The sequence below is a fragment of the Heptranchias perlo genome, chromosome 18 (assembly GCF_035084215.1).
Source record: "Heptranchias perlo isolate sHepPer1 chromosome 18, sHepPer1.hap1, whole genome shotgun sequence".
NCBI classification, from domain to species: domain Eukaryota; kingdom Metazoa; phylum Chordata; class Chondrichthyes; order Hexanchiformes; family Hexanchidae; genus Heptranchias; species Heptranchias perlo.
Genome location: NC_090342.1, coordinates 31677757 through 31699887, shown reverse-complemented (window position 1 = coordinate 31699887; position 22131 = coordinate 31677757). Strand labels below are relative to the sequence as shown.

At 43.0% G+C, this 22131-nt stretch overlaps 1 protein-coding gene across 2 annotated transcripts in view; it reads left to right on the top strand.

The window, feature by feature from the left end:
* The window catches only part of LOC137334727 (solute carrier family 13 member 4-like), a 100157-nt gene that overhangs the window by 32471 nt on the left and 45555 nt on the right, over window positions 1-22131 (top strand). Inside the window, exon 2 of one of the 2 annotated variants that reach the window (XM_067999638.1) lies at window positions 9089-9220. The exons of the other annotated variant lie outside the window; for it this stretch is intronic. Within the exon in view, the coding sequence (XP_067855739.1) occupies window positions 9089-9220 (132 nt within the window). The remainder of the gene's footprint in view (window positions 1-9088; window positions 9221-22131) is intronic. 2 annotated transcript variants of the gene reach the window in all.

Genomic DNA, 22131 nt, shown 5'->3' with positions numbered 1-22131 from the left:
ATTAGCACAAAGAGAACAGTTGAAAATGATGGAAAGAATGGAGATGATTTGTTGGCACAGTGAGTAAACACCACAGGTGAAATTCAACTTCGCAAAACAGGAGATCCCGATCGGCCGCCCGTTATACACCATTCATGATTTTCTCTTCCATTGACTTCAATGTGTCCTCAGTGGATGTTGAGCGAGTCCGCGTAATAGTCCTTGGGTGAATAAGCAGGACTCTGTAATAAAGCTTTTGGACAATGCTCAGCTGGGGCTCTGTAATAGTGTCCTTGGGGGAATGTTGAGTGGGTTGTATAATATGTTCGAGGGTGAATGTTCAGCAGAGCTTTGTAATTGTGTCCCTGGGCGTTTGTTCAGCAGAGGCTGTGTAATAGTGTCCTCGGTATTTGTTCAGCAGGGTATGTGTAATAATGTCCTCGGTGTTTGTTCAGCAGGGGCTGTGTAATAATGTCCTCGGTGTTTGTTCAGCAGAGGCTGTGTAATCGTGTCCTCGGTGTTTGTTCAGCAGGGTATGTGTAATAATGTCCTCGGTGTTTGTTCAGCAGGAGCTGTGTAATCGTGTCCTCGGTGTTTGTTCAGCGGGGGCTGTGTAATAGTGTCCTCGGTGTTTGTTCAGCAGGGGTTGTGTAATAGTGTCCTCGGTGTTTGTTCAGCAGGGGCTGTGTAATAGTGTCCTCGGTGTTTGTTCAGCAGGGGCTGTGTAATAGTGTCCTCGGTGTTTGTTCAGCAGGGGCTGTGCAATAGTGTCCTCGGTGTTTGTTCAGCAGGAGCTGTGTAATAGTGTCCTCGGTGTTTGTTCAGCAGGGACTGTGTAATAGGGGGTCATATTGGATAACCCCCGAAACTGTGCATGGGAGTTGCGGTGCATGATTAACACGGAAGTATGGGTTTCCCAGACTTCCTTATGGTTTTGACGTAAGGATGTCTTTTTTTTGTGGGATTGCTGTCCGACTGACTGGCCTCAGTTGGAAAGGAGACCAGCCAGGGAGAGGACATGAAAAGGTAAGTCTTTGTTTGTATGGATGGGGGGGCATGGACTGGCACGGGGGAGTCAGTCACAGGGGGGTGTCGGGATCGGGAGTCAGTCACAGGGGGGTGTCGGGATCGGGGGTCAGTCACGGGGGGGAGTCGGGATCAGGGGACATCACAGGGGTCCACGATCGTTTGGGGGGGATCCTGTGTTAACGCGGGTGTCCGCAATCGTTGGGGGAGATTCGGGGTCGGGGGTCTGCGATCGTTGGAAGGGGGGTTGGGTGGCATCGCGGGGGTCTGCAATTGTTGGGGGGGGGGATCGGGGTCGGGGATCCAGGATCGTTGTGGGGGGGATCGTAGATTGGGGTTGGGGAGTCCGCGATCATTTGGGGGTCGCTGCAGGTAGCCTTGTTGGGCCTAGGCATGAAAGAAAGGGCCCAGGAATCCTGGCTTCCTTGGGTTGAAATCGGAAACTGTGAGAAAAATGAAGGCCCAAAGCCTCCTTGGAGGGCTTTAAGGCCCGACCTGCCTCCTGGGAAAGGGCTGGTCTCCCGCCCCGGTGAAAACTGGAAATGGGTAGGTTGGGGGCAGGTCTGAAATGGTTGCAATTTTAAATGTCCCCCCCCCACCGCCCCCAACCTACCCGTTTTTCACTTTTAAAATTGTGCCCCACGTAACATTCGTGCTGCCTGGTGATTTACCTGATAGCTGCGAGCAGCCAGGCTTACGCCTCTTAAAGGCAGCCTGCACCTCTTATTTGCAAAATATAAGATAGGGGTCCGCACGGAGTCTGAATGGAGATCAGACATCACACTCATAAAACACAGATGCAGGTTCCGTTCCTGTGTTTACAAACTGTTGAGTTATGTTAAAACATTGAATAAAGGTTGCGCACTACTAATTCCCACATCCTCCAATCTGCACGCCAGACCTCACCAATCTGCCGATCTGAGTTTGTACCAGGCTTGCCAGAGAGTGCAGGAGGAAATTCAATGCTTTCACTTGAGAGGTCAAGTTGAGTGAGGTCAACTGTCAAGTGGCATCTTGTACCAACTGCACCATTAGCCACATCCACGGCTTCATGCACTACACCCCCCCATCACCCACCTACCAACAACTCTTTCAATTAGTACTCAACTCTTCCAATCAGATGCTTCTTCTCACTCTCACACATTACCACTGTTGCAAGCTGCACACACATAACTCACAGGTCACACACACTGGCAGCTATTCAACCATGATAGGCACATCACCCAAACATCTTGCAGGACACTCACCGACACACGTCCCACTTTCTTGCAGGAGAAGGTTGGGCGTGACAGGAGGCAGCAAGTGGCAGTGGCTCCATGGAACATGAAACTGCTCTCCTCTCTCAGGACGACAGCATTCCTGTCCCACTCCTGCCACTCTGCCAGTGCTCCTGATGTTGCCTGTCATCCAGCCAGCCCACTCCCTATAGAGTATTAAAACTTTATTATAGGAACATCGGATTGGGACAGGAGTAGGCCATTTAGCCCCTCTAGCCTATTCCGTCATTCAATGAGATCATGGTTGATCTGTGATCTAACTCCATAATCTCGTCATAGCCCCATATCCCTTAATACCTTTGGTTAATAAAATCTATCAATCTCAGATTTAAAATTAACAATTGAGCTAGCATCAACTGCCATTTGCAGAAGAGAGTTCCAAACTTCTACCACCCTTTGCGTATAGAAGTGTTTCCTAACTTCGCTCCTGCAAGTCCTGGCACTAATTTTTAGGCTATGTCCCCTAGTCCTAGTATTCAAGTACAGGAGACCTCCATAAACAGGTACAAATGCATCAGCAGCCAGAAGCAATTAACCAACAATTAACCTGTAACTCCTGCATTATCCCTTTAAATAGCATTGATGGGGGGGTCCTCCATGCTGTTTACAAACTGTTCAGCTGTGCGAGGTTAAGACAGTGTGTTGGCTGGAGCATTGCAAAAGCATTGAGTCCCAAAATTGCATCTGTTCCTTTATATCAGCGTTGCACACTGATCTACTGCATATTCTTCCTATTTTACATGCTGTCAGCATTCGTTATCTACGTGTGCACAAACGCCTTTATCAAGATGGCGTCCAGTGCACGTGACGCTAGAAGTGTGCGCAGGCATTCCGGACGCCATCTTGGGTTCTTAGGAGGCCTGCGTACCGCCTACAAAACGGGCTCAACGTGACCCAATTTATAGCCCTTAGTGTCCTCGGTGATTGTTCAGCAGGGTCTGTGTAATAGTGTCCTCAGTGATTGTTCAGCAGGGGCTGTGTAATAGTGTCCTCAGTGATTGTTCAGCAGGGGCTGTGTAATAGTGTCCGCAGGTTCGTTTACAGACATGCGTTCCGACCTGCTTGAGTTCCTAATAATTGTTGCAGTCAGGTGATCCAGTCTGCCTGGGTGCTGACCCAGGAAAATATTCTCTTTCATGCTTTGCCTTTCCGACCTGGATTAATTTTGCAGCACTGCTCTAACTGAACTCTGCGTTCTAGAGTCGCCCAGTTGTTTTGCTGACTGACCTCAGACGTGTGCTCTGACATGTGTGATTCTCTGATAATCGAACCAGAAATAGTTAACAATCTGATATTAAGGGGAAATCTTGCGAATGGTGACTATAATATGATAAAATTTGATATTAGGTTTGAGAAGGAGAAGGGAGAGTCAAAAACGACGATTTTAAATTTAAGTTTGGCAAACTTTGAAGGGATGAGAAATAAATTGACTGTAGAAAGCTGGACTGAACTGTTAATGGGTAAACTACAGACAAACAATGGGAAGTATTCAAAGAAATATTTGGTATGATATAAGACCAGTTCATACCCCTAAAAGGCAAAAGCTCCACTTGTGCAGTTAAACAACCATGGTCAACAAAGAGGTAAAAGACAGTATCAGGCTAAAAGAAAAGGCTTACACAAATGCAAGGAAAAGTGGAAATCCAGTGGACTGGGAGAGTTATTTTTTTTAAAAAAACAACTAGGAAACTAGAAAAGTAATAAGAGGTGCAAAAAGAATATGAAAAAAAAACTTGCTAGGCATATCCAAGCTAACAATATTTATTAATAAATATGTTAAAAGAGAGTGGCAAGAGGAAATGTGGGGCCACTAAAGACAGATGCAAGTGATAGTATAATTGAAATGCATACTCTGTATTCATTTTCACTGCAGAAGAAGAGGACTAAATACCAGCGGTACAAGGGAACGTAAAAATAAGTCAAGGGGAGGAATTTATTGGATTTAATATAAGTTTTTTAAAAATTGTAAAGGAGAAAATAATGGGACTTAAGATACATAAATCTCCAGGACCTGATGATTTCCACCCCAGGATGGTAAAGGAAATAGGTGAGGCAATTGCAAATGCATTAATTATAATTTTCCAAAACTCTTAACATTCAGGAATTTTGCCGTTTCAAATTTCACTCCGTTATGTAAGAAGGGATGGAGGGAGAAATCTGGAAACTGTAGACTTGTCAACTTAACATCAGTTGTGGGGAAGTTATTGGAATCGATCATCAGGGACAGAGTGACTGAGCAGTTGGACAATTATGAGCTGATCAAAGTAAGCCAGCACGGATTTGTGAAAGATAGGTCAAGTCTAACTAGTCTAGTTGAATTTTTTGAGGACGCCACCAACCTGGTGGATAGAGGAGTGTCTATGGTTATTGTCTATATGGACTTTCAGAAGGCATTTGATGAGCTTCCACACAAGAGATTATTAGTAAAAATGAAAGCGTATGGAATTGGAGATAACCTTGTGAAATGGGTTAGTAATTTGTTGGGAGGTAGGAGACAGAGTAGGGATTAAGGGAACATTCTCTGATTGGTGGGATGTGACAAATGGTGTTCCTCAAGGATCTGTACTGGGGCCTCAGCTTTTCACTATATATATTATTGACTTGGATGATGGAATAAAGAATTGTATATCCAAGTTTGCAGATGACACCAAGTTAGAAGGAATAGTAAGCTGTGTAGATGGGAGCAGAAAGTTACAAAGGGACATTAATTAAGTGAAAGAGCAAAACTATGGCAGATGGAATTCAATGTGGGGAAATATGAGGTCACCATTTTGGATCCAAGGAAAAAAAAATAGGATTTTTTTTTAATGGTGAGACACTATGAACTGTGGAGGAGCAAAAGGATTTAGGTGTCCATGTACACAAATCACTAAAAACTGGTGCACAGGTACAACAAGTACAAGAAGTATTAAAAAGGTAATGGCATGTTAGCCTTTATCTCATGGGGGCTGGAATGCAAAGGGGAGGAAGTTATACTTCAGTTGTACAGAGCCTTGATCAGACCCCATCTGGAGTACTACGTTCAGTTTTGGACACCACACCTAGGGAAGGATATATTGGCCTTGGAGGGGGTACACCACAGATTCACCAGAATGATACTGGGGTTTAAATTATGAGGGCAGCTTGCATAAACTTGGTTTGTATTTCCTTGAGTTTAGAAGGTTGAGGGGTGATCCAATCAAGGTGTTTAAAATGACAAAATGATTCAATAGGGTAGAAATAGAGAAACTATTTCCTCTGGTGGGGGAATCCAGAATAAGGAGGCACAAACCAAATTAGAGCTAGGTCATTCAGGAGTGAAATCAGGAAGCACTTTTTCACCCAAAGGGTAGTGGAAAATATGGATCTCTCTTCCCCCCAAAAGTCTGTGATTGCTGGGTCAATTGAAATTTTCAAGACTGAGATTGATAGATTTTTTTTTTAGGTGTGAAGAGATATGGCTCAAAGGTGGGTAAATGGAATTGAGGTACAGATCAGTCCTGATGTGATTCAATGATAGAACAGGCTTGAGGGGCTGAATGGCCAACTCCTGTTTTTATATTCCTATCTGCGGTTCCCTTTAGAGGAGGCCAAAGGATAGTTTTTTATTTCTAAAATCTCAGATAAACCCCTTTCCAGGTTCAAACCTCAATGTCCAGTTAAGAAAAGTTGATTGGATCCCTTCCGAGGTGTCAGTCAATATTGATAGGCATATGCCAAAAACTATAGAGGGTCAATTTGCCCATGATCTGATGATTCCAGACCATTTGGTCAATTTTTATTTCAGCCCATAGCACTTTAGCCACATCTAGAGCCATTAAACTGATGTTGATGTTCTCTCAAAAGTTTTTCCTGTTGATCTGAGTATTGTATCCACAAACAACTTTATCCCATCTTTCAACATCTTAGACTGGCCATTGAACAGTTTTGACACCTATGGTTCCAGCTCTTTCCCAGTCAGCTATTTGTTGGTCTAAGTACGAAAGTCTCTTACCTCCAGTTTTCTAATGGGAGCTGGCTTTCCCAGAATTCCAATATTAACCCTTCAGGTTCTCCCAGAATTCAGTTGTGTGGTTCAGAGAGCCCGCTATCCTAATAAATGGTTCAGGAAACTCACTATGCTACAGCTGCTAGGTATACTATGCAGGTGCTGTGGTTGTGAGTTTGGTTGCCTGAACACACGTGCAGTTGCATTGGTTACATAGAATCATAGAAATTTACAGCACAGAATTTTCGGCCCATCGTGTCTGTGCCGGCTGAAAAAAAGCTATCCAGCCTAACCCCACTTCCCAGCTCTTGGTCCATAGCCTTGCAGGTTACGACATTTCAAGTGCCTATCCAAGTATTTTTTAAATGCATTGAGGGTTTTTGCCTCGACCACCCTTTCAGGCAGTGAGTTCCAGACCCCCACCACCCTCTGGGTGAAAAAATTTCTCCTCAACTCCCCACTAATCCTTCTACCAATTACTTTAAATCTATGCCCTCTGGTTATTGACATCTCTGCTAAGGGAAATAAGTCCTTCCTATCCACTCTATCTAGGCCCCTCATAATTTTATACACCTCAATTAAATCTCCCCTCAGCCTCCTCTGTTCCAAAGAAAACAACCCCAGCCTATCCAATCTTTCCTCTTAGCTAAAATTTTCCAGTCTTGGCAACATCCTCATAAATCTCCCCTGTACCCTCTCTAGTGCAATCACATCTTTCCTGTAATGTGGTGACCAGAACTGTATGCAATACTCTAGCTGTGGCCTAACTAGTGTTTTATATAGTTCTAGCATAACCTCCCTGCTCTTATATTCTAAGCCTCGGCTAATAAAGGAAAGTATCCCATATGCCTTCCTAACCACCTTATCTACCCGTTCTGCTACCTTCAGGGATCTGTGGGCATGCACTCCAAGGTTCCTCTACACTTCTCAGTATCCTACCATTTATTGTATATTCCTTTGCCTTGTTTGTCCTCTCAACTGCATTACCTCACACTTCTCTGGATTGAATTCCATTTGCCACTTTTCTGTCCACCTGACCAGTCCATTGATATCTTCCTGCAGTCTACAGCTTTCTTCCTTACCATCAACCACACGGCCAATTTTTGTATCATCTGCAAACTTCTTAATCATGCCCTACATTTAAGTCTAAATCATTGATATATGCCATGAAAAGCAGGGGACCTAGTACTGAGCCCTGCGGAACCCCAACGGAAACAACCTTCCAGTCACAAAAACACCCGTCGACCATTACCCTTTGCTTCCTGCCACTGAGTCAATTTTGGATCCAACTTGCCACTTTCCCTCGGATCCCATGGGCTTTTACTTTTTTGACCAATCTGCTATGTGGGACCTTGTCAAAAGCCTTGCTAAAATCCATGTAGACTACATCAAACGTGCTACCCTCTTCGACCCTCCTTGTTAGCTCCTCAAAAAATTCAATCAAGTTACTCAGACACGACCTTCCCTTAACAAATCCATGCTGACTGTCTTTGATTAATCTGTGCCTTTCTAAATGATGACTAATACCGTCCCTCAGAATTTTTTCCAATAATTTGCCCACCACCGAGGTTAAGTTGACTGGCCTGTAATTACTCGGTCTATCGCTTTCTCTCTTTTTGAACAACTGTACAATGTTAGCAGTTCTCCAATCCTCTGGCACCATACCTGTAGCCAAGGAGGATTGGAAAATGATGGTCAGAGCCTCTGTTATTTCCTCCCTTGCTTCTTTTAACAGCCTGGGATACATTTCATCTGAGCCTGGCGATTTATCTACTTTCAAAGATGCTAAGCCCCTTAATATTTCCCCTCTTACTATGTTTATCCCATCCAATATTTCACACTCCTCCTCAACTACAATCTCTGTATCGTCCCCCTCTTTTGTGAAGACAGACGCAAAGTATTCATTAAAAACCATACCCTCATCTTCTGCCTCCAACAGACAGGTTACCTTTTTGGTCTCTGATAGGCCCTACTCTTTCCTTAGTTATCCTCTTGCTCTTTATGTATTTATAAAACATCTTCTGGTTTTCCTTGATTTTACTTGACAATATTTTTTCATGCCCTCTCTTTGGTTTCCTAATTTCCATTTTAATTTCACCCCTGCTCTTCCTATACTCCTCTAGGCTCTCTGCAGTATTGAGCTCTCAGTATCTGACATAAGCTTCCCTTTTTTACCTTATCCTACCCTGTATGCTTCTTGACATCCATGCATGTTTGATTACCCAGGCACTGTCCAGATGCTTTGGTTATATGTTTGATTGCCCAGGCACACTGTCCAGATGCTTTTGTTATATGTTTGATTGCCCAGGCACACTGTCCAGATGCTTTGGTTATATGTTTGATTGCCTGGGCACACTGTCCAGATGCTTTAGTTATATGTTTGATTGCCCGGGCACACTGTCCAGATGCTTTAGTTATATGTTTGATTGCCCGGGCACACTGTCCAGATGCTTTAGTTATATGTTTGATTGCCTGGGCACACTGTCCAGATGCTTTAGTTATATGTTTGATTGCCCGGGCACACTGTCCAGATGCTTTGGTTGTATGTTTCATTGCCCAGGCACACTGTCCAGATGCTTTGGTTGTATGTTTGATTGCCCAGGCACACTGTCCAGATGCTTTGGTTGTATGTTTGCTTGCCCAGGCACACTGTCCAGATGCTTTGGTTGTATGTTTGATTACCTGGGAACACTGTCCAGATGCTTTGGTTGTATGTTTGATTACCTGGGAACACTGCTTTGATGGTGTACAGAATTTCACAGTGCATTGTTTCTATCAGCATTCTAGGGGATATGAAGCTCATAGTCCATTGAGTAAATTTTCTGTTTCTGTCTTTCAGCCGGAGGCTCAATGTGCGTACGTCCTGATAGTCACCGCAGTCTATTGGGTCTCTGAGGCAGTCCCACTTGGTGCAGCAGCAATGGTACCTGCCTTCCTCTTTCCGTTGTTTGGAGTCTTGAAGGCCAGTGAAGTAAGAAAAGAATCAATCTATATATTATGCATTATACATGTATATATTTTATTCTATTTTTGCAATGAGTGCCAATGAAAGTAACTAAGTAAATTTAGCAGCAATGAGTTTCCCATTGATTATCCCAGAATAGCATGTGAACCCCAAAAAGCTATTCTCACCATTTAAAAAGAACACTGTTTGGGCTGAGTGAAAGAAAAAATGATTCTATGCTGTTTAGTTTCCTAATCAGTGGTAGAACCATGAACAACCAGAGGCAATCTAGTGAGGCACGTGAGCCATGTCAGACTGATATACCGGGAGTAGTGAGGTACCTGAGACAATGCTGGCTGAGGGTTAGATGAAAGAGTTTTACACAGAGGGTTGTGAGATACATCAGAGATTGTTACAATGAGGGGAATGAGGTGTGTCAGAGAATATTAGACAAATATGAAGTACATCAAGCAGCATTATGCTGAGGAGCATATAGGAAAGTGTTACACTGAGGGCTGTGAAGAATATCAGTGTACCACTCTCTCATATAGAGTGAAAGGAGTGAGGTATGTCAGAGAATGTTACAGTGAATGGTGTGGGATATATCTGAAAGTTTTGTTGTTAAAGTATATTGGGGATTGTTATGGTGAGGGATAAGGGTATATCAGATAATGTTAGTGAGGGATTTAGGATATTTCAAAGCAGTTTTATAGTGAGGGATATAGGGTAAATCAGAGTGTTACAGTGAGGGATGAGGGGTCTAACAGTTTTACTGTGAGGAATGTAGGGTAAGTAAGAGTGTTATACTGAGATGTTGGGCATATCAGACAGTGTTACAGGGAGGGGTGTGAAGTATATCGAAGAGTTAGGACTTTGGACAGAATGTAACAACACAATAAGGGAGATTTTTAAAAAGTGAGTGAAAAAGTTGGAAAATTGAAGGCACAAAAATATGAGTCAGAGGAACGGTTAACAAAAAGTTAGGAAAAGTGAGAATAAAATGTTAGACCAAACTGAAATATTTTAAAAGATACAAACAAATGAGGAGTATTGAGAGGCAGAAGTTATAGAAACATTAATTGAGTGTAACAAAAAAGTATGCGACGAGAGAAGATAGGAGTGGAAAGGCAGATTATTTCTAGCAACATGAGGAATCCAAAGATATATTTTGGCTTTGTAAGAAGTACATGTAGGGTTAAAGATCACATAGGTGTTTCAAGGGAGGTGTGCTATAGAAATGAAGAATGAAGAAGTGCCACAATGGTAAATTAATCTTAAAATCAAACTTCGCTATTGAAGATTGTAGGCAAATTCCAGATCCAGTTATTTGCAACATTATAAAAGTTGCTATTGACTCCAGGCTTTGTGGCCAAGTCAAGAGTATAAGAGCAATTGATAGTATTCAGAGGGGTCTGAAATCAATGGAGTGGATGGGCTAAAGAATGGAAAATAGACTAAAATATGCATAAGTGTGATGCAGATTGAAACAACAAACATGAAGCCTGTACGTGACCAAGAGATGTCCATTAGCAAAGGTGGAAAGGGAAAAAATATTTGGGTGTGATTGGGGATTTTCAGGGAATCATCAGCAATCAGTGTGAAGCTACATTATTGTAACTCTGTGTAGATTATTGGTGAGCCTACATCTTGAATTTTGTGTGGAATTTTGCGTAATTTATTTTCAAAAGGATGTTGGTGAAGGTTCAGACAAGGGTGACCAAAGATGATTCTGACATATAGTACCCTGAATTATGAAGAGAAGCTTGCAAACTGAACTGTTTTCCTTTGAGAAAAAAAAGATTTGGAGGAGACATGGTCTGTGTTTTTAAATACTGACATTTACTGACCGGAGTGCTGATAGGAATGGATATTTCCATGTAGACGCAATTTTAACTTGGCACAGCAATTGTCTGATTAGAGATGGGACTAAAGATTATAAGGATAATACAGAATGATGGTTCCTGAGTTACATGGGATATTGAAAATCTCATGCCAAGGTAAGTGACTGATCCAGGATGTATTTGATTTTGGAGGGCATGTAAAAAGTTTGCAGAACATTTCCCCAGGAGACTGAATGGGAGACAATGGGCTTAATGTGCCAAATGTTTCTCCCACTGTATGAACAATCACCTTGCGTCTTCAAACTGGCTTCAAGAAATTTGCCTTCACCGACTTTACATTCACTTTATATTGAACAGCAAATATACCATTCCTGTCACCTGCTGATATAGTATCCATCACCATAACAAGAACACTCTCTGAACTCAGTGCAACTTAGGTGCTATCAATTTATATTACCCTACATGACCTCAGCTGGAGTATTGTGTTCAGTTCTGGGTGCCACACCTTAGGAAGGATGTCAAGGCCTTAGAGGGTGCAGAAGAGATTTACAGGAATGGTGCCAGGGATGAGGGTCTTCAGTTATGTGGCGAAGCTGAGGTTGTTCTCCTTAGAGCAGAGAAGGTTAAGAGGAGAGTTGATAGAGGTGTTCAAAATCATGAACGTTTTTGATAGAATAAATAAGGAGAAACTGTTTCCAGTGGCAGAAGGGTTGGTAACCAGAGGACACAGCTTTAAGGTGATTGGCAAAAGAACCAGAGGCGACATGAGGAAACATTTTTTATGCAGCAAGTTGTTGTGATCTGGAATGCACTGCCTGAAAGAGTGCTGGAAGCAGATTTAATAATAACTTTCAAAGGCAATTGGATAAATACTTGAAGGGAAAAAATTTGCAGGGCTATGCGGAAATATCAGGTGAGTGGGACTAATCAGATAGCTCTACCAAAGAGCTGGCACAGGCAGGCTGGGCCGAATGGTCTCCTGTGCTGTAACATTCTATGATTCTGTGATGGTTCTGTGCCTTACTACTAATTTTCAGTACACTGCTGTGACAATATGTGACTGATGTGTTCTGGAACCCAATCTTGTGCTTTCTCTGTGTGTGGAACTGAAAACAATCACTATCACTGGAGAAAAAGTACTCGGTAACCTAATGGGTCTAAAGGCTGACAAGTCCCCTGGACCTGATGGCTTGCATCCAAGGGTCATAAAGGAAGTAGCTACAGAGATAGTGGATACATTGGTTGTAATCTTCCAGAATTCTCTAGATTCTGGAAAGGTCCCAGTGGATTGGAAAACCACAAACGTAACACCCCTATTCAAGAAGGGAGTGAGACAAAAATCAGGTAACTATAGACCAGTTAGCCTAACATCTGTTATTGGGAAAATGCTAGAATCCATTATTAAGGAAGTAGTAGCAGGACATTTGGAGACTTGTAATACAATCAAGGAGAGTCAACATGGTTTTATAAAGGAAATTGTGTCTGACAAATTTATTAGAGTTCTTTGAGGAAGTAACGGGCAGGGTGGATAAAGGGGAACCAATGGATGTAGTATATTTGTATTCCCAAAAGGCATTCGATAAGGTGCCACATAAAAGGTTACTGCACAAGATAAGAGCTCATGATGTTGGGGGTAATATACTGGCATGGATAGAGGATTGGCTAACAGAGGGGTAACATCCTCTCCGCATCTACCCTATCGTGTCCCCTCAGAATCTTATATGTTTCAATAAGATCTCCTTTCATTCTTCCATTGGTTCCCCTTTATCCACCCTGCCCGTTACTTCCTCAAAGAACTTTAATAAATTTGTCAGACACAATTTCCTTTATAAAACCATGTTGACTCTCCTTGATTGTATTACGAGTCTCCAAATGTCCTGCTACTACTTCCTTAATAATGGATTCTAGCATTTTCCCAATAACAGATGTTAGGCTAACTGGTCTATAGTTACCTGCTTTCTGTCTCACTCCCTTCTTGAATAGGGGTGTTACATTTGTGGTTTTCTGTTAGTCGGGATAAAAGGGTCATTTTCAAAATAGCAATCTGTAACAAGTGGGGTGCCACAGGGATCAATACTGGGGTCTCAACAATTTGCAATATATATAATTGACTTAGATGAAGGAACAGAGTGTATTGTGCCAAATTTGCTGCTGATACAAAGATAGGTGGAAAAGCAAGTTGCGAGGAGGACACAAAGTGTTTGCAAAGGGATATTGACAGGTTAAGCGAATGGGCAAAAATTTGGCAGATGGAATATAATGTGGGAAAATGAGAAATCATCCACTTTGGGAGGAAAAGTAAAAAAGCAAAATATTATTTGAATGGAGAAATACTACAAAATGCTGCGGTACAGAGGGATTTGGGTTTCCCCGTACATGAAACACAAAAAGTCAACACACAGGTGCAGCAGGTAATCCGGAAGGCAAACGGAATATTGGTCTTTATTTCTAGGGGGATGGAGTATAAAAGCAGGGAAGTCATGGTACAACTGTACAGGGTGTTGGTGAGACCACACCTGGAGTACTGTGTACAGTTCTGGTGCCCTGATTTAAGGAAGGATATACTTGCATTGTAGGCAGTTCAGAGAAGGTTCACTAGGTTGATTCCAGGTATGGAAGGGTTCTCTTATGAGGAAAGATTGAACAGGTTGGGTCTATACTCATTGGAGTTCGGAAGAATGAGAGGAGATCTTATTGAAACATATAAGATTCTGAGGGGACACGATAGGGTAGATGCTGAGAGGATGTTACCCCTCATGGGGGAATCTAAAACTAGGGGGCATAGTCTCAGAATAAGGGGTCACCCGTTTAAGATGGAAATGAGGAGGAATTTCTTCTCCCAGAGGGTCGTGAATCTTTGGAATCCTTTACCCCAAAAAGCTGTGGAGGCTGAGTCATTGAATACATTCAAGGCTGAGTTAGACAAATTTTTGATCAGCAATGGAGTCAAAGGATATGGGGAAAAGGTGGGAAAGTGGAGTTGAGGTAAAAATCAGATCAGCCATGATCTCATTAAATGGCGGAGCAGGCTCGAAGGGCCAAATGGTCTACTCCTGCTCCTATCTCTTATGGTCTTATGGTTCCCCCAGGAATACATGAAGTGGCATCCTGATCTGTGACCATGTGAGACTCTAGGGATTGAGATGGTTCTCGCCATCGATGAGTGGAGGGGTTTAGCATGACTTCCTTATTTTTGTACTCAATGTCCCTATTTACAAAGCCAAGTATCCCATACACTTTCTTAACCACCTTATCAACTTGCCCTGCCACCTTCAAAGATTTGTGAATATACACCCCCAGGTCCCTCTGCTCTTGCACTCCCCTCAAAATAGTACCATTTAGATTATACTGCTTCTCCATGTTGTTCCTCCCAAAGTGCATCACTTCAAATGTGCAATCATTATTAGCTGGAGGGTCTCAAGATGTTGTCATCCTGAGATAGCAGCATCATTCATGCATATTCCATGCATGCCTTTAATCCTGAACACAACCTTATCATTGCCACTGATTTGTGTGGCAGAAAATCCAATAGCAGCAACGAGATTTGTGAAGCCCCAATTAACAGTTTTCTACATGTAATTGGTAAGCCTGTACAAGGATGAAGAGAGAACCTGTTGCATATTGGAGCTTAAAGCCTCTATGAAAGTAATAACAGCATTCACAAAAGGTGCAGGAATTGGCTGTAGGGCCTCAGCCATGTGAGACCCCATTGTAGATGTCCCAGGAGTTGCTGTGTTCTGATACAGTGCATCCACACAATGCAGATGTGGGTAGTGGACTTCTTCACGGTAGCCATCAGCTGCTGCAGGCTTGACACTATCTCCAATGACTGCAGAAATCCTTCATGGCTCAGAAAGCATCCTTCTTTAAAAACAGGTCTCCTGAGGTCTGGATCCCTGTCCTCATTAGTCGAGGAGGAATTCATGCTGCTCCTCCAGACAGCAGGCTCCTGATCCTCTCCTATCATCACCATGTATTGCTGCCCACAGTTACACTCTGCATCAGCTACTAAACTCTCTTCAACCCACTGTCCAGATCCCCTGGTATATGAGCTGGGAATTGCAAAGTTAGAGTGAGGGATAGAGTGTGCTGTGAGGTTCAAGGTGCCTCTGGATCCCTGGTTCCTGACTGTTCTTGTGGGAGATCTAGCGAAAGAGAATCGGAACATATGTCACAATGTAGATTTCCAATGAATGAGTAACATGGGATGCTCCATCAGTGCATGCCTGAGCTGTGCCTGGGCTTCTGATGTCTATGGCCTCTCTGTCTTTGATCCCTGTGGTAGCATTCTCAAAGGAGCTCAGAAGGCACCAGTTAGTAGATTTCCTGGCTTGTGGCTTCTATCCCTTTTGTTACACATGGCCTTTTCCTGTAAACATAGCCCAACAGGTGATAATCTGAAATCATCAGAAGCACAGACCATGATATCCATGTGTCTGTGTGCATCACATGGTGGGCATGAGTATAGAAACAGAAATAATGCACGGATTGTAGATGGAAGGATTTGCCAGAGGAATATCATGTAAGGATACTAGGAGCACTGAGGTTAAGGGAGCTGTTGCAAAGATCATCCTGCAGCATACTGGGTGTTCAAGGGGAGTATTCAAAGTGCTGTAAGACTGTGTGGTTGTGAAGTTACTGTACATGCCATACATGTTCATATATCGATGAACAATGTCTCCTACCTCAGTGAACCTGATGAGTTCATTAAACTTCTTGTGGAACTGCAGGCATTTCTGTTGGGTGGTGGCACTTGCATTCACATTATAAGATATCTCCTGCTACACACTCTGAGACACTCCTCTTAAGACCAGATGAACATCTGCAAAGCATCAGCACAGAAACATCCATCCAAGGGGATCTGGAGAGTGAGATTGAAGTGTTGCAGGTAATGCACAGAACATTAGGATCTCCATCCTCTGGCTCACTTGCTCCAGCAAAATTTCCATGGCCTATGAAAAACCATGGAGTCCTGCTATTTCCACAACAAGTTGTTGATACTCCTCCCAATTTCAGTGTTTCTGTGATTATGCTTTGAACACAAAAATAAGTGCAGCAGCATGCGATCTCCCACCCAGTGATGGTCTAGCTTCCACACTATGTAAATGAGACTGACCCAAGAAACAGACATAGTGTCAGTGCACTAATAGTTGGGTGTGCACACTGATTGATTTATGCCCCAACATAGACCCCACATGAAAATTGGGGCTAATGTGGATCTGGCAACTGCTGTTTCCATTGAGTATTGTGGCTCTATCCATTAACTATTGACTTCTTTCCCTAAACAGGTTCACTCAGTATGTTTGTGTATTGCAAAGGTTAATGTAACAATCAGTTCTTTGTAAGTTAAGCAGCTCATGAATGTAGAGTGTCAGGAGCTTGTGGCGATTATATGGTGAATTTCATTTGAGTAGGAGTGTGTCTACTCTGTACCCGAACCATCTCCTCCTTGAAGGCCTTCCATTGTTCATTTGCTGTTTTGCCTCCCAATTTATGATTCCCATCCACCTGGGCAAGATCCTTTTATTAATTCAATGAAATTATCCCTCCTCCAGTTCAGTATTTTTAAGCTTGATTGTTCCTTGTCCTTTTCCATAACTATTCTAATCCTTATGATATGATCACTGTTCCCCAAAAGCTCCGCCACTGAAACATGCTCCACTTGCCCCATTTCATTTCCCAGAATTAGATCTAGCACTGCTCCCTTCCCTGTTGGGCTAGAAATACACTGAACAAATGTACTGTAGAATTATAGTAGGTATACGATTAACTGTCACTCATCATAAAATAGAAAATAAATAGTTGCAGTGGCTATGCTAAACTGCAATGTAAAATTAATTGAAGACAGGATCCATAATTTTGACCTTTATACAAGGGTTTGTTGCTGACCACCCATGGAATCTCTCTCTGCTGTAACTATCTCTCTTTGATGGCGTCAGATGGGCTATCAAATTTTAGCAACACAGACTGTGAAAATACATTTCAAAATAAATGACTGGGGTAAAGAAAATTTAAATATGTGTTTCTTAAACTTAAAAAGAGCTGCCAATCAACATATTTACAGTCAAAACCCAGATGATCCTTGTATTTGATTTGAATGGCTTGGCTTCTCCCTCAGACATAACAGCCTGGTCTGGAATTTTTGTTGAGAAAATGTGCTGATACATGATGTATGCCCATTTTAGTTTCCAGGGCCAGCCTAATCCCAGAATGATTGTGAGCTCTCAGTGTTAGAAATGGCACTCATTAGGAGCTTGTCAGTTGGGAAATGGGAACTAGCATGGTGCTGAGGATTTGAGGGCCTGGGACAGCTTAAAGGGGACACCACACCTATAATTGTTTTGGCAGCAGATTTTAAACTTTGATACTGCAAGAATATCTGTAAGGTCTTCAGGAAGCCAGAGAAACCTACAATGCACAAATGAAGCTGTATAAATGCTTCTGGAATAAGTTAGAAAGAGAAGGGAGGTACTGTTAAGTTTGACACAGGCCCCCAAGGAGAGTTAGAAAAGTAGTGACCAAGCAGTTAGTGCCAATATGACCACCGCATGTGCTAATAAAGGCTTAATGGTTTATCAGAGCAGACAAGGTACGAGGAGTCAACCAGACTTTCCAAGAATGAACTGTCCATGAGCATGTCGGCCATTTACTGACTTTGCCTTACGTCGTGTTAAATGCTTATCAACGCCCAGGAGTCAGTATGGTGCCATTTACACTCCGAACCTTCACCCGGAAGTGTTCTTTCACTCATAGCCTTGCATGCAATCACCTTACTAAAAGCCTCACATGGAATCTAACTGTTGGTGTATACATCAGTCATGACCCCCATTCAGGGTAGTCACTGATACCTGGGTTTTACTGCTTCTCACGATAACAATAGGTGAATTCTCAGTTTTTACATTGCTTTTTAAGAAGTAAGGTTTTAATGGTACCTGTAAACATTTAAGCTAGTTCCTTTAAACTCCTGCCTTCAAGGTAGCGCCTAGCAATGCTGGACACTAATTTTATACCAGTGTAATGATGAAGGAGCAGAAATGGGATAGACATTATGGAAAATGGGTCGTATGACGGCAGAAAATGGGCCGAGTGGAAAAGTAAGCAGGAATTCAGCCTAACAAATCCACGCCTCATTTTCCTCTGGTGAATAGCAGTAGAAACACCAGGACAATGTCCATATTCTGATTACTCTCTTTTTGATCGTGCCTGTATCCTTTCCTCTCCCCCTCCCCTTGAGTATATGCTGATCTCTTTGCTCCCCACAGTTCATGCTGGCACTCTCCCATCCACCCCCTCTGTTAAAGCTGGAACTCTTATTCCTTCCCATCTCAAAGCACCATTCCCATCTTCTTCCTTCTCTTTCAAAGTGCTCCTAGTTTCCCCCTCCAAAGCAGTGTTGCCCACTTCTGCCCCTTTCCCTCTCCCCTACATTAGCATCCATTTCCCATTCATCCAATTGCCACCGATTTACCAGCCCCTTCATTTCCTTTGCCGTCCCATTCACTGTTATCCACTCCCCAATCTTTAACTGACAACCACTCTTCCCTTCCCTCCTTAACAAATTCCTTTGTCCTCCCTATCCATTTCCCATTTGCTGTGCAATTTGCCCCTTCTCTTGCCACGTATTCTGCCCACTCCCCTCCTCTTGCCATGCATTCTGCCCCTCCCCTTGCCATCCATTCTCTCCTCTCCCTTTGGTATCCATTTGCCCCTGCCCATTCCTACTTGTTAATGCACTGGACAGATCTCGCTCGACTTCTTCACACTGCTGCTAGTGCTAATGGCCTGGATTACTGCCTCTGTACACTATAGGAAGAAGCTAATGTTCTTGTGAGAGCAGGAGTTCCCATCTACAATATACGGAGGCAGCAATCCAGGCCATTAGTGCTGGGAGTGACAAAAGAAGGAAGAGCAGAACCTGTTCAGTGCATCAGCTACTGGACTTGGGAGCAGTGCAATGAGGGCAGAGAACGTCCAGTTATGTTGATTTGTGTCTGCAAAACTCTGACTGTCAGTGTGATGTGCTGATGATTGGCATGTGCGTAAGCAGCTTGAATCTATCCCAGCCCTTTTCACATTCCGGCATTGCTTTGGATGTTGTTAAGAGCATGTGAGAGGATGAGTCTTTAATAACAGCTAAATTAACAATGGAAGCCCTGATCCCTAAGTCAGCACTACACATTAGTGTGCCTCTTTCGGCTCTGATTTTCCAGCCCCGATGGGCTTTGCCATAAATTGCTAGATAGTTTTGTGGCTTCTCAGGATTTGTTCTAACACTCATTGCCTGAAACTCAAGGAGGCTGTCGTAACGGAAAAACAACACATAGTATTAAGAGGGGGACAAAAATGAAGTTCAGCTTTTTTAAAACTGCCTGACTCAGTAATTTTCAATCTGCCTTCCTAGGTTTCCAGATTGGTGTGTGAGCTCCTTAAGGCGTCATATCCCTGACACTGTCTGTAATGTGAAGCAAAGGCTGTTGTCTGCACTGTAATTTAGAGTAGCATTCTTGGAAATGCTATTTAAAGGAGAGTGTTGCTGTTTTATGCTTAATCCCTCATGTCTGTTTTCTCATGACACTTCTGGTTATAAAGAACAGTCTCTCTCAAAACCAATAATCATTCCTGGCCGTCATTCCGCTTTTATTTCTCCTTTTTTCCTCCCAGTTTTCTCCTGGGATATGATTACACGGTTGTCTGCAGTCCTCAGCTATCCTTCACATTCAGCCTAGTCAGTGCGTGTCAACCGGCTACTTGGCAATGGGGGCATCACCATTGAGCTGAATTCTGCCGTTATTTGACATCCACATATGGGTGCTTTAGATGATAATGAACAGGAACTGGAACCCAGGCTGATTTTCTCTTCCCTGATGTAGGGGTTTTGAGGTCAATTTTAACACCTTCATTATTGCCGGGTTGAGGTCAAATAACTCTGCACAAACCAGTAGTGAACCTGTGACCCGCCTGGTTTTTATGTTCCGTGCCATTCAGGCAGTGCATGTACCCACTGAGCCATCGGGGCACTTCGCCATGCCAGTTTGTAAGAGCTCATTAAGCTACTTTTCACAGCACACCTGTAAAACTCCCCCACTCCATGCCCAATATGGATTTACATTAGCATTAGGCAGAAACAAAACAGCTGATCATTTTTAACAGACGTGAGAAATTGCAATCACAGGAGAGGAAAACTTGCCTCTTTGCCTTTTGAAGATCTTGGCTCCCAGGAAGCACTTGTACTTCAGGCAGCGGGAAGGTTTCATCGTGGTAACAGGCAGTAATATCCTATTATTGCCTAGAGCTTCTGTAAACATGGCAGAATCATCAAGTTAGATCTGAATCTTTTAATATTAATTATCCACTGTTTCTTTCTTTGGAATAATTCTTCAGAGTCACGGTACACATTCATCTCTACCCACCATCATCCATCTTTCCTAATGAGGCCCAGTTCTGACCACCTAAATTTAATCTTAATTAAATGGTGGTTTGCTAACCCACTGTGAGAAGATACATGTGGTATTTTTGAAAGGCTGTAATTGCCTTGGCACAGAGCTGTCACGCAGACTTAGTATTAACCTGCTGTAATACTGCACATTTATCAGCAGGGAAAGCCTGCACTATGGCAGAAGCTGAATCTGCCTTATTGACCCTTTAAGTTAACTTGTGAAATGGTTTACCAAACAACATCCCCTCTTTAGGGAAGCAGCCTCCTGTCTTTATTCCAGCTGTTGACACATTCAGTGTCATTCAGTGTGAGACAAGCAGCAGTCTGACGGCAGACTGTGTATATTGGGTTCTGTGATGTCAGGGCCTTGGAATGGGCATGTGGCCAGCTTTCTCATGCTGAAGCAGCAGCTGAGGCCTAGTTACAGAAGCAGCGTTTAAAACATGTGTTACTGGAGTGCCCTTTGTTCTGTGCCATCAGGAAACTTGGCAAGTGGTTGTAAAACCAGAATCAGCAAAACAAAATTGTAGCAGCTGGGGAAACATTGGTTTTAAAGGTGCACTCCAGCAGACGCTGAAAGAAGCAAACTCTATTTTCTAGGCTGACACTTCAGTGCAGTACTGAGGGAGTGCTGCACTGTCGGAGGCGCCGTCTTTTGGATGAGACATTAAACTGAGGCCCCATCTGCGCTCTCAGGTGGACATAAAAGATCCCATGGCACTATTTTGAAGAAGAGCAGGGGAGTTCTCCCCAGTGTCATGGCCAATATTTATCTCTCAACCAACATCGTTAAATACAGAATAACTGGTCATTCTCACATTGCTGTTTGTGGGACCTTGCTGTGTGCAAATTGGCTGCTGCGTTTCCTACATCACAACAGTGACTATATTTCAAAAGTACTTCATTGGTTGTAAAGTGCTTTTGGACGTCCTGAGGTCGTGAAAGTTGCTATATAAATGTAATTTATTTCTTTTCTTTCCTTTCCTTCCTTTCTTTCCTGCCTTTCTTTTCTTTCTGAATAGCTTATTTTGGGAATGTCTCTTTTCTGTTATTACATATCTAAGGTCACGTCTGTCAGGATAGAAAGGATATATTCTGGCAGGTGGATGATGTGATGTGGCAAATAACACTCTGGACAAAATCATGGGTGAGTTATAATTGCCTCAGGAGTGAAGATACTTCCCAGGAGAGTCATAGGTTGGATCCCTGGTCTTGCCTGAAGCTGGAGCAGCAGTTGGGGTATTATATTTAATCTCAATATCTGTGGACTAGGCAGAGTTCCTGCTCCAGGAACTCCTGCAAGTGTGGCAGCAACAGGTGAGGACAGGCTTGGGCTCAGTTGTGATTCACCTCCCACAGTTGAACAGTCTGTCCAAGTTCTCTGTCTAGGCTTGCACACAAAGAGCAGCCGCTTGTGTGAAGTTCTGGAGGGTTGCTGACGTTCGTAGAACTGTATTCCAGTATAAGGCATCACTTTCAGGAGATGAGGGGAGAACATGAGGAAAAAACAAAGGGGTAATGATATTTATATCACTACTCATGTCTTATTTTATCTCCAGTGCTTGTAGTAGGTTTTTAACATGTTGATGTCACTTAGCCAATCTCATGTTGCAATTTTGGAATATAGTATTTTTCGACCCATGGTGTTTCACATTTGCTAT